General features: G+C 34.6%; 1 protein-coding gene across 1 annotated transcript in view; it reads right to left on the bottom strand.

The window, feature by feature from the left end:
- Positions 1 to 2,011: 2,011 nt before the first annotated feature.
- NIPBL (NIPBL cohesin loading factor) overlaps positions 2,012 to 16,319 on the bottom strand; it is a 184,513-nt gene continuing 170,205 nt past the window's right edge. Inside the window, exons 41-47 of the mRNA XM_069492818.1 lie at positions 14,898 to 15,005; positions 14,216 to 14,416; positions 9,903 to 10,049; positions 7,978 to 8,252; positions 6,275 to 6,449; positions 4,442 to 4,630; positions 2,012 to 3,887 (exon numbers count right to left, since the gene is read on the bottom strand). Coding sequence (XP_069348919.1) covers positions 3,522 to 3,887; positions 4,442 to 4,630; positions 6,275 to 6,449; positions 7,978 to 8,252; positions 9,903 to 10,049; positions 14,216 to 14,416; positions 14,898 to 15,005 — 1,461 coding nt within the window. The 3' untranslated portion in view covers positions 2,012 to 3,521. The remainder of the gene's footprint in view (positions 3,888 to 4,441; positions 4,631 to 6,274; positions 6,450 to 7,977; positions 8,253 to 9,902; positions 10,050 to 14,215; positions 14,417 to 14,897; positions 15,006 to 16,319) is intronic.

Here is a 16,319-nt window from a genome sequence, read left to right as displayed (position 1 = left end):
AAGGGGAAATGGGGCTTCCCAAACATAACAAAAAGTTAAAATAATTAAAAGAATTCTGAAAAGAAAAATAATTGTGGTGTGCACACTGCTCCGAGCAATGAAGCCATATAAAATAGGGTTCTTAAAAATCAAGGGTGGGTTGGTGGTACTTACTCATATTGTCATGCAAAACACACAGGAATTTTATGATTACTTAGACTACACAAACTGGAATTTGGCCAGTGACTTATACCAAATTTCCATTTAATTGTTTCTTAAATAGGACCAATAGGACAATGGTATATTTAGAAAAAACTTAAATTAGTAAAATCAACTTGTAAGAAATAATATGCTCCCTATGACAAAAATTAGCTAGGGAATAAAACAAACGAGTTTTAAATTGAGCAAGGCAAACAGCAAAAGGTTCAAACAAGTAAGATTTTTATGGAGTAAAAATTATTGTTAAAGTGTTTCAAATTACATCATGATTTCATGTGAGTAATCTGCTGGGTTTTATATTTGCAAACAAAGTCTTATTCCAGTTTAAGATCTATATCAATAGTTCCAAAGATGCAGACTGCATGGACATTGGGGTAGTCACCAGGGTAATTTTTTGTGCAACTAAAAGTGGTGTGTGGGAGAGGGAGAATCATATACTTCCTTCGTTAAGTTCACTTTCTAAATGAAAATATGATACATTTGCTTGCTGATCATGAAATCCGTATTAGACAGAATCAGCTTGACTTACCTGTCTTCATGAGACTACAGCCATCAAAAATCGCCTGTGTACTTTAGTTACCTGCTAATAATCCAAACACTCAACAAATCAACAGAGTATTTTTCTTTAAAAGCTCAGCATTTCTTCTATTACAGATTACTGAATTCTAGAAAATTCTAGAGATCACTGAATTTTCTGTCATGTGTATTTTGGTATGAATATCTTATAAAACTAGCCAATCTTTGTTAAAGTAATAAACAATTTCAGCAAGGAAAGGCTAAAATTTCACATTCATATATTTAAAAAGAGGTACTTCAAATATATCTTCTCTTCAATACAAGTCAATAAACATGGCAAGATTAGTTAATATACAGTAAGTCAACAAACTGTAGTTTAAGACTGAACTTTGTGAATCCCTGATATACTTGAAAGGTTAGATTTTGTATATTTGACTGCCAAGGCCTTAACTTATTTTAGTGTTAAGACCTAAAAAATCATCTTTGAGAAATCACCAATTTTTGGAAAACTTTGGTTTGTATAAGAGTTAAGGCTTATATGTCATATCAACATTTGGCTTATATTAACAGATAAAATATTGAAGCTTAGAATATATGAAAAATCCTAAAACTTAATTTCTAAAATTCCTAGATTTCCAGTGAAGGGCATTCACAGCAATTCATCTATGATCAACTGAGGCAACAGAAGTCTTACTACTATACATCTATTTCCTAAAGCTTACTTTATATAGGGTCCCAAGTACGGTACTTCAGGAACTAGTTTACTTTCAATAAGGGTCATCTCCCTTAATGCTTGATGTTCAACTAGCCTAGTGAGACATAATTACTCCAGTTCCAGGTTTAAGTCCCTATTACGACGTTTATTAGCAAATTACTGAATCCTTCTAAGCCTGTTTTCCTTATCTACAAAATAAGGATAAAATAGTAACCTAATGAGTTTATGTGAGATTAAATGACAGCATGCATTGCCAGGTACACAGCACTAAAAATTGGCTTTTTTACTCACATCTCCATTTTTTAGTAATCTCTGGGTTGGATGTTATATATATTCTTATATTTCCTCTAACTCTTATTGGTATATCATTATTTTCATAAGCTACCTCAAATCCTTTGTTGATATAAACAAATAAACTAAAACACACACACACACACACAAAGACCCTAGTTTTGTCCCCAAGAATTCACAGTAAAATGGAAAAAGAAATATGCAATTAAGGGGAAGAAAATGAAGAGTGAGAACATATTTCCTTCAAGAAAGCATTCTGAAAGAATTCCACATAGGAAGTAGATCCTGAAGTTATTTTCATAGTGGTTTAATAGGTGTCACAAAAAGGTATTTTGTGGCAATGTCACTCTTCCTCACAAATTGAATACCTTCATTTATTTGCCAATTTCATAAAACAGAATTCTAGAGGTCAATTTTTTTGAGGTGATTGAAAAGTACACATTTTAAAAAAGATTTAAACTTAAAACAGACCTCATCCACTGTAAATTTTAGACATTACTATTTTTCTGAGTGTCAGCTATGCAAATCAAGTGATTAAACACCTCCCTCCCAATTTAGTCAATATATTTGTAGTAACTAATGTATGAATAACTCTTCCCAAAAAATGTATGACAAAACTTTTGGAATAGAAAATGAATAAACATAATAAGTAAAATTATTCTTTTCAGCATTAAAAAACAATTTGTGAAAAATGTTGTGAATGTAATTATAAAGTGTCATATTCAACTCTATTTCTAAAATAACACGGCATCATTTTAACTAAGAGAAATGCTGGTTTTCCAAAATAGCAGGATTGTTAACTTTACCCAAGTTTTAAAAAAAATCACCATCATGACATCACTAGAAAGAAATTGAAGCATACAAGGAATAAACTATAGTTTCTTTTTATATCAAAATGTACTCTGGAAAATGTGTTTGGCACAGTGCTAAATCATATATAGTTAATACTAAATATTGCAGGATACAATAAAACCCTGGAGTTAACTGTTTACACCCTCTTATGGGAATGAAAATAATAGATACCAATTATTCAGAAGTCAGCCTATACAAACTGTATAAACAATATTTTATGTTTTGCTTTGAAAACCAGTGATATAATAAATTTACATAAAGACTGCAAAATAATATAAATGGATTTAAACAGGTTTTTTACAATAAGAAATTCAAATGGAAACAGACAAGTAACAAAGAGAAGTAAAAAAATTTATTGCAGTATTCGCTCCACCAGATTGCCTGGGGATCCCTTTTCTTGTATTGTTTTCAGGGTGACCTAATACATCAAAATCTACATTTACAAAAACTCCTTCTGCAGATAGGTCATAGATACTGCATGCTTTTTTTTTTTTCAACAGAATAAATTATATATCCAGGAGATTCTGCCATTTTACAGCCTGGAAAAACAATGCTTCCCTGGAAACTGGGCTAAGCTAAAGAAAGCCATCCGCTGCTAGGTTAAACTCCAAGAACACTTTATTAAGAACATTAACAGACTAATTTCCAACATTCACTTGTTTATTTTTTTAAACAGAAAGTTTTTTTTTCCAAGATATAAACAATTTTTGTTAAACTATAATACAGTGGGAGTAAAAATGAACTGAGAATCTGTTTCTGCTGCACAACAGCGAAGGGAGCTCCCACAAAAATGTTTGCCCAACATTTCCTTCTTTTGTTCCTGCATCCCAGGTTCCACTCTTACTCTTCATAAAACTGATTTTTTTTTTTTTTTGCCAGAATGTTGATATTTCAAGTTTTTCTGCCTTTTAAAAAAATTCCTGTAAATTTGGCTGCATGTACAAATTCATTAGCTGGAAGTCCCATCCTTGGCGGCATACAGGGATCTTAAAGTCTGAACAACTTTATTTGTCAGCTTATTAGCACTTGTTAGAGCAATTTTTTTGTAAATAATGTCTGACTCTTTAATAGTGTCTACCCAAGGCACCAGTTTGCGGCCATCACGGCGCTTAGCCTCAGTCCAGGAGCCACTGTAGGAGCCTGCCATCCACTGAACACTGAAGCCATTGCTGGTTTTCTGTACTACTCTTGCAATTTGTGGTCGATCTTTGTACTTTGGACAGCAAATAGCGATGACATCCATGACGTCAACACTTTCATTCATCTGTGCTGCCAACTCCGTAGAGTCTGAATTTCGTTTTGACCTTCTCAATGACTAAAACATTGGGAGGGGGGAAAAAAGACCAAGTGTTACACAAAAGAATTTTAGTGAAATTATTGTTTTTATTGCTTTTAATCCCTTGACGCCGGGAGTTGGGATTTCCCGGCACACTTCCATTGCCGGCAATGAGACGCACCGTGACCGCCAGCGCCAAGGGGTTAACATATACTTGTAAAACCATATAACTCTTAATTTGTACCCGTGTCTTTACTCTTATTGATATATAAAATTATATATACATATGAACCATAAAGCTACATAAAACTTAGCAACAATAAAAAGGATAACACGCATTAATACAATCCAAAGAAAAATTAATAACCCTTTATGTTGGATAAATCTCATTTCTTTTTTTTTATTGTCTTTTATGTTAAATTTTCTACAAAAGGATGTATAAATGGTTAAGTAGAGAATCTCTATCTACAAAATGTTTTCTCTTATAAGTATTACATTACTTGGTGTACATTTAATAGACTGACATATATAAGCACATAAAAATCATTTTACGTAATACGCTGCGAAATACGTTGACTCCTCCTCCGCCTCACCCCTGAAGTGCCTCCTCCTCTATCCTCCCCATCACTTTCATCATCTTCTGTTTCTGCTGCTGTATTATTTTTAGGGCTGCCTCCTCCAAGCAGCGAGGTAATTGCTTTGTTCCGAGCATTTGTGCTAGCTGACACCTCCCCTTCTTCTTCTTCTTCATCAGGGTCCAGATGTTCCATGAGAAGTTTGAACTACAAAAAAAAAGGATACTAATTCAGAGTTTTAAGTAAATATTTTAAGCAAGACTATCAAATTCCTAAATGTTTTCTATGGCAGTTGTTTGGTGCGGGTGAAATATGGCTTAGTTATTGTCCAAGTCCGGGGCTGGTAAACATTTTCTATAAAGGGCCAGATAGGAAATACTTTGGGCTTTGCAGGCCACACAGTCTCTGTCACAGTTACTTAACTCTGCTACTATAACATGAAAATAGCCATACAATACAAAAATGAAGGGCACAGATGTTTCAATAAAACTTTATCTTATTTACAAAAACAGCCAATGGGCTAGATTTGGCCCATAAGCCATAGTTTACTGATCCTTGGTCTAAGTCATCAAGCAACCACGTGATAATAATTACTGACAGACATCTTTTAGTTCTCTGCCCTCTTTGCTCTCTGCTGAGATAAGAGGACACAAGAGAAAGCAAAGGGTGTTTAAGAATTTTAAGTAAGAACTAAAATATTCTTCTAATTCAGAGTATAATGTTTGCAAAGTCTAGGAATAATATGAAAACCATTGTGCAGATTTCATTCTGGGTCCAAAAAACTATATTTATGTTCAGCTACTTGCTTTAAGTAGATTAAAATATAAAACTTTATTTTTACTTTTGAGGAGAGTCCTCTACAGATATTTCAAAAATATTTAAAAAATTATTTTATTGTGATAAAATGTACATTAACAAAATTTACCATTTTACCATTTTTAAGTGTACGATTCATTGGCATTAAGTACATTCACAATGTTGTACAACCATTACCACTAACCATTTCCAGAGCTTTTCATCACTGCAAACAGACACTCTATACCATTTAAACAATAACTCATTCATCCCTTCCCCAGGGTAACCTCTATTCTATTTTCTGTCTCTATAAATTTTCCAATTCTTAAAGACGTTTTAAAAGTACATTTTTACATATACACTCACACACTTGTTAAGTATATAAAAGATAGACCAAACAGGGTAAGAGGATTACTGTTCACAGTTTTACCTTTTATGAACTATAAACCATCTAATCCACTGGATTAACAATACAGTCAGCCCTCCCTATCCATGGGTTCCACATCTGCGGATTCAACTCACCATGGATCAAAAATATTTGGAGGAAAAAACAATAAAAAATAAAACAAATGAAAAACAATGTGCTATAACAACCATTTACATAGCATTAACATTGTACTAGGTATTATAAGTAATCTGGAGATGACTTAAAGTGTATGAGAGGATGTGCATAGGTTATGGGCAAATATTACGTCCTTTCATATAACAGACTTGAGCATGTGGATTTTGGTTATCTGTGGGGGTTCTGGAACCAATCCGCTGAGGATACCAGGAGTTGACTATAATACACATACATATATTTTCCTATAATCTTTCACTTTTGCTAAAATTATTAATGGGCTATTGTTTCCTGAGAAAAAATTATGATGCAATGCGTACAATGGGAAAGGCAAGCTTAAAGGAACTCATTAAAACCACATAGAGAAAAATAACCTTGATAGTTCATAAAGCTTACACGTAATATAAAGGAGGTGGCTAGCCTTCTCCCCCATACTCCAAATTTACTTTTCAAAAAAGTCCTTAGGAGAAAGAAATACTTTTGGTTTTACTACTTACATCTAGATACTGTTTTACTATACTCCTCTTCACATCTTCAGTGATTTTGGAATTAGCCATATCACTCCGCAGGAAGTCCAGTGTTTGTTTTGGATGAAAATGAACTCCTGTTTTTCGGTTTATTGCTTTATCATATACTTTTGCAGATTCAGATGGAGAGTATTTCTGAATTTTACTGTTTTGGGAAAACAAAACCAGCAACTTAAAAAGATATCTCAATCTATACAAGCAACATGTTTGGAGAAATTAAGTAGCTAAGAAGTATCATTTTAATAAAATTAGTTTCTCATGTTTATTTTGTAATACCCTGATAGTGACTGTGGCAGCTTAGTATCACCTAAATGGTTTACCTTCTACTTTTTGAACCCCCCACCTACTTATTCTCTATACAGCAGCCAGAATGACTGTTTATAAAACTGTTTCAGATTAGCAGCAACCCTGCTTAAAACTCTTTCCAACTCCTCGCATTGCTCCCAGACCTTACAAGGTTTTAAATTATTTGGATCTTGAACTCCAGGTCTCAAGTGATCCTTCTGCTTCAGCCTCCCAAAGTGCTAGGATTACAGGCATGAGCCACCATGCCCGGACAGTTATTTTTAATTAGCTGTCAATATTTAATATCAAGATATTCCTCATAAAATCTGGATTTCTAGTATCTTTGAAAAGGTGGGAGCTCCAGCCATATAGTACCCACTTTGTTCTGTGGCAACAAGCTATAGAAACCTGAGAAAGCTCCATTTAAATGACATGAAATAACCTATTTACATGAAACATACTCTTTCCAGTCAGCCACTGTCCAGGTCCACTGTACTCTCATTATCTGTCCCATCTTAACACATGACTCCATAATTTCTAATCTAAGGTTTCAATGACTATGAAAACCCACCAAAATTTCACAGGTAGAGGCAGAAAAAAGATACCTTTAATGACTAATGGTGAATAAAATTACAGGTGCTCACAACAATCAATATTTTTTCTATCTCTTACTTTCTAGAGTACTTTAAAGACTATTTGGGTTCTGGGATCTGTTAGAGCTCAGCCTAGTTGGTATACAACTGTTATTTCATATCTCTTTTAAATTTGTAATCTATTTCAAAGTTAGCCTGATTCTCTAATAAGGCCTTTTTAAGGAAATCAACAAAATAAATCCTTTCATTTGTAATACACTGTCATCAAGTGAAGCAATATATTTTTTCTCCCTTGTTCAATAAGAGAATGGATAAATCATGGCATATATCACATAAAAGAAAAACTATATAGCAACAAAAAGGAAAAAACTCCCTTTTAAAAAAGAAATATTTCTAATATTAAAGTAAGCATGCAATCAGACTTGAGTTTTGTATTTCTTTTCTTTTTTTTTTTTTTTTGAGACAGGGTTTTGCTCTGTCACCTGGGCTAAAGTGCAGTGGTGTCATCATTGCTCACTGCAACCTCAAACCCCTGAGCTCAAGCAATCCTCCTGTCTTGGCCCCGTAAGTAGGTGGAACTACAGGCAAGCACCACCACGCCTGGCTAATTTTTCTATTTTTTTGTAGAGACAGGGTCTTACTCTTGCTCAGGCTGGTCTTGAACTACCATCCTCAAGCAATCCTTCTGCCTTGGCCTCCGGAAGTGCTAGGATTACAGGCATGAGCCACTGCACCTGGCTATTTCATATTTCTTTATTATATGGATAAAGTTTCTTCTCTGTTATATAACCTTACCTATCAGAAAATCCACAGAGATTCTTCAAATGTTGTTTTAACATCAGAAGCAATAAAATACCCTGGGAGACATTTGCAAATTCAATTAAAGGAGCTGAATTTTCTGGTAAACATTTCATCACTGAATTTATATCGTCTTCTGAATCTGAATCTGAATCTGAATCTAAACGTTTCCGTGATTTCCGAGGCCTAGAAACTTCTTCTTCACTCTCACTTGACTCATTTTCCTTATTAGGTGACGATTTTCTTTCTTTCCTTTTGTCCTTTACCATAGACTGAAAAAGAAAATTATTCTGTTTGAGAAACAATAAAAACAAAATACCACTAACAAATATAAGCATGCTCTATTCAACGGCTTCAAAAAGCTTCCTTAAACTATTATTTTATAAACCTCTTGACTTTCTACAAACAACTGGAGATGTAATCCTTGCGGGAAAAATTAGATTCCAAGACTAAATAAAATCATATATAATACCCACTCCTCCCTCCTCTGTAACCATTCCCTTCAAAAAAATCCTTCTGAAATATCATTCAAAGGGAAACTATTTTCTTATTAGGATAGTAATGAAAGATAAATTAGTTATCAAAGTATCAATTTGGTACATAGAAGCTATTATAGACAAAAAGTCGTAATTAGAATTTAAATGAGAATATAACTTGAACATCCCTAGCTTCTATCAAACTCTCCCTTTCAAGAACTTTTCAACAAGATAATACGCAATTTTCCTTGAGTACTTAAATCGTATTTCTTTTTACTTTATGAAGATGTTAGCTTTTAGAAAGAAACAAAGTCAACTGAGGTTAAGCAAGTGTAGGGGGAACCAAATTACAAAAGCAATTATTCAAAATATAACTGTTAGATAAAATAGGACAAACATTTACAAGTATATTCACAACAGTAAGTGACGTAAAATAAGAGAATATGATGACTAAAGTTTCTGGAAAATTATTAACTTCTCAAACTTTAATGTGTATGTTAATATTCTAGGAATTCTGTTAAAAATGCAGACTTTGTTTCAGCAGCTCTGGGGTGGAACCTGAGGTTCCTGCAGCTCTGACAAGCTCTCAGGTGAGTCTGGTGCTGCTGTCTGTGGTCCACACTTTAAGTAATAAGGGTTTAGATACCTCTATAATTCCAGCCCTTAGGAGGTATCTAAAATAATTTCCCTGATTTACTAGTTTGACAAGGCTGAGTTTTGAGCACTGCAATTTTATAAAATGAGATCTACCTGTATTATCGGGCACATGAGACTACTCCACTCAATTTGTAAAGAATTTACTGAGCACTCACTATGTTAGCACCCTCACTATGTTAGTACACCAGGGTACTTTTATAATTAAACCAATTACACTTTCTCTTAAAAACCATGACAGAAAATACATAAGATTTATAACAAGAAATTTAGTTAAGATTTTGGGCACACGATATGCCAACTCCATTATTATGCTGTTGTTGAAGGATAAAAAGACCAAATTTTTTGTTTCCTTGTAAATAAGCTATCTAATCATCTGCATCTATATGTTTTCATGTGTAATGCTGGGATCTACAGCATTACAAGATTTACAGAATAGCAAGGTGCTTTTAAAATGGGGTTTAGATGGATATGTGAATGGACACGAAACACTTAAGGTCAGAGCATAAAGTAAGAGAAATAAAGAAGTGGGATGGCTTATCAATTGAACAACCCACATATGTACAAAAAGTGTACCCTAAATAATCAAGAAGTAAAATGGCTTTAGATCTTTCTGAACAGAAATAAAATGGTAACCCACTTCATCTCCCAATTCAAGTACTGCCCAAGATTTCAATAAGTTCATTTAGAAAGATTTTTATATACCTGTGAAAAGAATGAAAAACAAAACATTGCAAATAGCATGCCTGCACTTTGACAGATACATTAAGAATAGTAATGTGTGTAACTTACCTCCTTGAATGACTGCAGTAGGTTACTACCAGAAACTGAGAGTGTAATGTCTATATGATGCATTATAAACAACGGCTCTTCCTGTGTCTGGTATGGAAAACAGGCTAGATTGTCTGCTATATACAAGAGCATAGTCACTTCTGTTTTCTGTAAATTTAAAAAAAAAAAGGTACATATGTTTAGTGGATAATCTTGAAACCCAACCAAAAAGCTTTTTTAGAAAAAAATATTACAGGGTAATTTCACCTCAGTTAATGTTAGAAAGAGACAGAGATAGAGAGAGAAAGACAGAGACAGAAAGCGAGGGGGAAGGGAGAGAAAAAGAGAGATGAGGAAGGGGAAGAGGTAGAGGGAGACAGGCACAAGAAAAAGCGAGCAAGGGGAAGAGAAATGGATTTCATAAAATAATCTTATACCCATTTTAGGAGATTTTATAATGACTTACACCATGCTACCTCAAGACAGAAGAGATGAAATTTTTCAATGCACCCAAGTGAAATTCCTTGAAGTTTTCTTACAGAGTATATGGAATCTTTATGATAAATCCATACCACATCAGAAAATATACATGAGTTCATAATTATGTCATTGAGCTTCTAACAGTTTAGCCCATATGGAGATCAGTTACACACAGTTACTATTCCACCCTCAAAAGTAAGTAGCAATTATAGTACTAATACAAGGGTTTAAAAAAAAAAAATAATGCAAAATTCATGTACTCATAAAACATTTGTCAGTTTCCTCTGTATATGTAATTTAGAATGTCAGAGTTGTTTTGACAGTGCTACCAGGTTCACATTATAAAAACTCTGAGGTAGGCAAAATTTAAGAGAAAAATTACAGTTAGTACTAGTTGTTTGCTTTAAAGAAAAAATAACTTAAACAGAGACTTTCAGCATTTCATGATCATACAGAATATAAACAGAAAGGCATTGAACATTTATAGGTCAAAAAAAAAAAAAGAAAGAAAAAAAAAATAGCAACCAAAAAACACTCCCTCCTACCATCTACCCTCCCCTACCATCCAAACAACATAAAACCTAACAGCAGCAGTAGCAACAACAAAAATGCCATACGACAGATGGAGTAAACTTGCTATTTATAATAATATTACTCTCACTCTATTTATTTTAAAATATGCGTCAACACCTACATGTTACAGTTGAAAAATACAGACAGAGAACCCTACCTCATCTATTAGTTTTACACTGTAATTCAAATACATGTACTTTTTCCTGATAAAACTGAACAAACCTTTTCAAAACTCTGAAATTCTTCAACTTTGGTCATAAAAGTCCTATATTGCTCTTTTCTTTCAAATTCAAACTTCCTAAAAGAGTAGACTGCTCCTCCCATGTCTTCCCCACTACTCTTAAATTAAAATCTGCTTTTGTCCCTCGCCAAGTTCACCAATCATCCCACCACCCCATTTTTTACTTTTTATTCTACTTGACTTCTCAGTAGCATCTGACACTATTATCCACACTTTCCTTCCTGAAATCTTCCTCTTCCTTAGTTTTCTCTTCCTAGCTCTTTATTCTCCTTCTATGTCCTTCTCAAGCCAACTCCTTTTCAACCTGTCTTTAGCAACAGTCCCTTTATTCTCTCAAGTGCTCAGGATAACAATATTCCAGTTATCCTTTATTCTTCTCACAGAGTCTCATTTAATTTATTCCTTCCTAACAACATCTCTCCTTTCGTACTATCCATTCTTTTTTCCCCTACTGTCATCATGCATCAATATCAGTATGAACACAATGCTGAGAAATTCACACACCTGAAATGCTCTTTGATACCTGTCCTCATCATTTTATTCAAACACTTTCAATGGTTTTCCATCATTTACAGGATCTTCTATATACTAAGCCTCAATTTTCTGCCTCAGTCAAATAACAATCTATTCATTATTTCCCACACATTCTTATTTTTGTATTTTTATTCACATTTTTTACCTCTGCCTGGAACATCTTCCTCTCTCCTACTTTATATAGTTGCTCCCTTCTCATCTAATACTTCTAGGCCTTCAGTGATTTGTTCATCTTCTGACCTCCTTTGTTGGAGACAGTCAGAGGAAAGCACTACATTATGAGAGCTAGATTTCCAGTTTAGAATTTCATACGCTGAGATGATAAAATATCCAGTTGGTGACATAGAACAGGCAGTGAAACCACACAGGAATGAAGCTCAGGAGAGAGACAAAGACTAGAGCAATACCATCAACATAAACCATGAGGTACTCAGGATACAGTAACCTTAATCACCATTTATTTTCTTTATTTTGGGCCCTATCCCTACAACTTGAAGTAAAATCCTCTGAGTGCAAGACCACTACATGATACCATTTTGTACACTTAGCATAGTGTCCTACACACAGTGCAAGCTTAATAATGATCATGATATGATGATGATAATGGTGATAAATTATATTATGAGCATTAGGCATTTTTTTTTTTTTTTTTTTTTTTTTTGAGACGGTCTCTCACTCTGTCACCTGGGCCAGAATGCTGTGGCGTCAGCCTAGCTCACAGCAAAGCAATCTCAAACTGCTGGGCTCAAACAATTCTCCTGCCTCAGCCTCCAGAGTAGCTGGGACTATAGGCACATATTACCACATCTGGCTAATTTTTTCCATTTTTAGTTGCCTGGGCTAATTATTTTTTCTATTTTTCTTTAGTAGAGATGGGGTCTTGTTCTTGCACAGGCTGGTCTCAAATTCAAGTGCTCCTCCCCGGCCGCGGCCTCCTAGAGTGCTAGGATTATAGGTGTGAGCCACCATGCCTGGCCATATTCTGGGCATTTCTGAAATAGATGTAATATTTATTTGCTAGTTCATATCTCTAAACATTTCATGTAGTACTTAAAGAGGTCTAATGAGTTATCTACACTCTGGTAATTATAATTTTGCTTTGTTATGAAAACCTGGTATCAAGCTAACAAGTAATTAAAATAAGAAAACATATCTCATTCTTTTTAAAGCTGTTATACACATAGACTTATCTGTAAGTTTTATGTGGGCTGATACCACGTCTGTCTTTACTATTCTATGTCTAACCTCTTAGCACAATAGCTGACACACAGCAGGTGCCAAAAGAATACATAAATTCAAACATAAACTTAAAAAAAAGAACGTTGTTTTCTTGGCTTATGGTCCTAGCCAATGCAACTTGTACAACAGCCAGAAGTGTCAAAACTGTAATTACAGTAGCCCCCTCTTCTTCATGGTTTCCCTTTCTGCAGTTGCAGTTATCCATGATCAATCATGGTCCAAAGATAGGCGAGTATAGTATAGTAAGATATTTTCAGAGAGAGCGAGAGAGTGACAGACATCACATTCACATAACTTTTATTATAGTGCATTATTACAAGTGTTCTATTTTATTAGTGTTAATCTCTTACTATGACTAATTTATAAAATAAACTTAATCATAGTCATGTATGTATAGAAAAAAACATAGTACAGTCATGTGTCGCATAACGGTGTTTTGGTCAACAGTAAATTACATATACAACAGTGGTCCCATGAGATTATAGTATCATATTTTTATTATATATTTTCTATGTTTAGCTACACAAATATTTATCATTGTGTTACAACCACCTACAGTATTCAGTACAGTAACATGCCATACAGGTTTGTAACCTGGAAGCAACAGGCTATACCATGTGGCCTAGGTGTACAGTAGGCTATACCATCTAGGTTTGTGTAAGTATACTCTATGATGTTTGCACAATGAAAGAATTGTCTATGTATTTCTCAGAACGTATTCCCATTAAGCGGCACATGACAGTACATATACGGTTCCGTCCTATCCATGGTTTCAGGCATCCACTGGGGCGGGGGAGGAGGTCTTGGAACATATCCTCGAGGATAAGAAGAGACTACTGTAGACAAAGCAGGCTCTTCATTAAAGAAGCCAAGGTGAACAACAAGGGATCTTGGCAGCCAAAAACCTATTACTCTCTTACAATATTTGAGTTGTACAGAAAATGAGAGAAGTTCATTTTATTTATTTATTTAAGTGACAGTTTAGTGATGTACCTTATTTAAAGATAGGCCTACAGGAACTGTTATCAAGTTTATAAGATACTCAGTATGGCAACATGATAATACTTTATTCCTTCTATTCATTCCCATGTAAAATTTCCTCTTCAATTTTGACTACATACCTTGTAAATAACTTAGTGGATTAAGGAAACATATTTAATAAAGTCACTATCACATACTAAAATTATAATATTTAAAAAATGGTGACTTTTAGCCATAATATTTCTAGAACATTTATTTTCTTAAAACAATAAGTTTGTATGCTTACTGCTGTGTCATCAAAGAGGTTGAGTAAAGAAATAAGAAACGCTCGTCTGTGTTGGCGGTTTCCACGGATCATGGAGTAAAGGTGTGAACACAAAGCACTAGAGGACTCATCTTGTCTGAAACCCCTTACAGGATCTTTTAGGCACGTGTTGATTGCCTGTTGTACCTGGTAAGACATCTTCATACCAGCCACTGCTTTCATCTGAAATCAATAAAACCCTCATTTTTGTCAGGGAAATTAAGAGTCAAATTAAAGATATACATTGAACATTACATTCTGAGGCTCACTTCTTTATTTAGTTTTCTTATTTAAAATAATAAAATCATAGAATGAAGTGCTAGAAAGGAACATCAGAGATCATCTATTACAACACCCCCATTTTATAGAAGAAAAATTTGAGGCCCGGCAGAATTGCTGCTGCCAAGATCACATAATAGAGTCTACAACCCATGCTTCCTGATTTTTTATCCATTGTGCTTGCTGGACTGTCCCTCTAGGCCAATCTTAAGAGTTAATTTTAAACTAGAATAAACAGTTCAGAGGACAAACTTAGTTGCATGTTTAGAAGATAAGTACTAAGCAAAACATTTTATTCTAATGAATATGAGCAAGACATTTACAAAGAAATGGTTTACTAAAAAAAGATGTTTAAATTTAGGTTATACAAATTTAAAATACATACATGAATGAATCCAGCATATTTTTTGTCTATTTCCACAAGCTGCTGATCAGCCTTGTTCCGCATAGCAGGTTCTGGGTCTGTGCCCATAGCAATTAAATATGGCACACACTGGAAATAAAAATAAAAGGTTTATGAGATCTCACAGTAGCAAAAGCTTTAAATGTATCTTGACATATGTCAAACTTGTATATGTGGGATATATGAATTTAACCATATAGGCTTTCCTGTAAAGGCTATGTTTCAGTGTTCTTTTAAAATTGATAAATTTGCTTTGTAAAGACAATACATGGCAAATAGCAATTTGTTTTCCATACTCAAAGCTAGGAAAATATAATTTTTTTTCACAAAGTTGATTTCAGATGTGGCTTCAAGGATCAGACAGTTGGTAGCAGCCACATTCATTGTATTTCTAAAGTTAAGAAACACCACTGTTGGCCGGATGCAGTGGCTCACGCCTGTAATCCTAGCACTCTGGGAGGCCGAGGCAGGAGGATCACTTGAGGTCAGGAGTTTGAGACCAGCCTGAGCAAGAGTGAGACCCCGTCTCTACTAAAAAATAGAAAGAAATTAACCAGACAACTAAAAATATATAGAAAAAAATTAGCCAGGCATGGTGGCACATGCCTGTAGTCCCAGCTACTCAAGAGGCTGAGGCAGGAGGATTGCTTGAGCCCGAGAGTTTGAGGTTGCTGTGAGCTAGGCTGACGCCACAGCACTCTAGCCCTGGGCAACAGAGTGAGACTCTATCTCAAAAAAAAAAAAAAAAAGAAAGAAAAAGAAAAGAAACACCACTGCTATGTTAAATGAATCTGAATCAAAGAGCAGTAAGAAGGCCAGAAAAAAACAATAATAAACATAATACAACTTTAAAATATAGACATGGCACTAAATAAAATGAATGATCATGCCTTAAGTCTCGGATCAGAAAACAAAAAAAGTCTACACTATTGGCTTAATTAGCAAAATCTGAAAATGGACTGTATGTTAGATAATATCGTATCAATTTTAAACTTTCTAAATTTAATGATTACATTATGTTTTTGTATAGTTTTATTATGTCCTTGTTTTAGAAAATACATGCTGAAGGCTGGCCACAGTGGCTCATGCCTGTAATCCTAACACTCTGGGAGGCTGAGGTGGGAGGATTGCTTGAGGTCAGGTGTTTGAGACCACCCTGAGCATGAGCGAGACACTGTCTCTATAAAAACAGGAAAAAAATTAGCCAGGCGTGGTGGCATGTGCCTGCAGTCCTGGCTACTAGGGAGGCTGAGGCAGGAGAATCACTGGAGCCCAGGAGAATGAGGTTGCACTGCACTCTAGCTCAGGCAACACAGCGAGACTCTGTCTTGGGGTTGGAGGGGAGAAGAAAATACACGCTGAAGTGTTTAGAGGTAAAGAATCATAATATCTGAAACTTACTAT

This window comes from Eulemur rufifrons, chromosome 17 (assembly GCF_041146395.1).
Source record: "Eulemur rufifrons isolate Redbay chromosome 17, OSU_ERuf_1, whole genome shotgun sequence".
NCBI lineage: Eukaryota > Metazoa > Chordata > Mammalia > Primates > Lemuridae > Eulemur > Eulemur rufifrons.
Note: the sequence above shows the minus strand (reverse complement) of the source record. Positions and strands in the feature narration are given on the sequence as shown.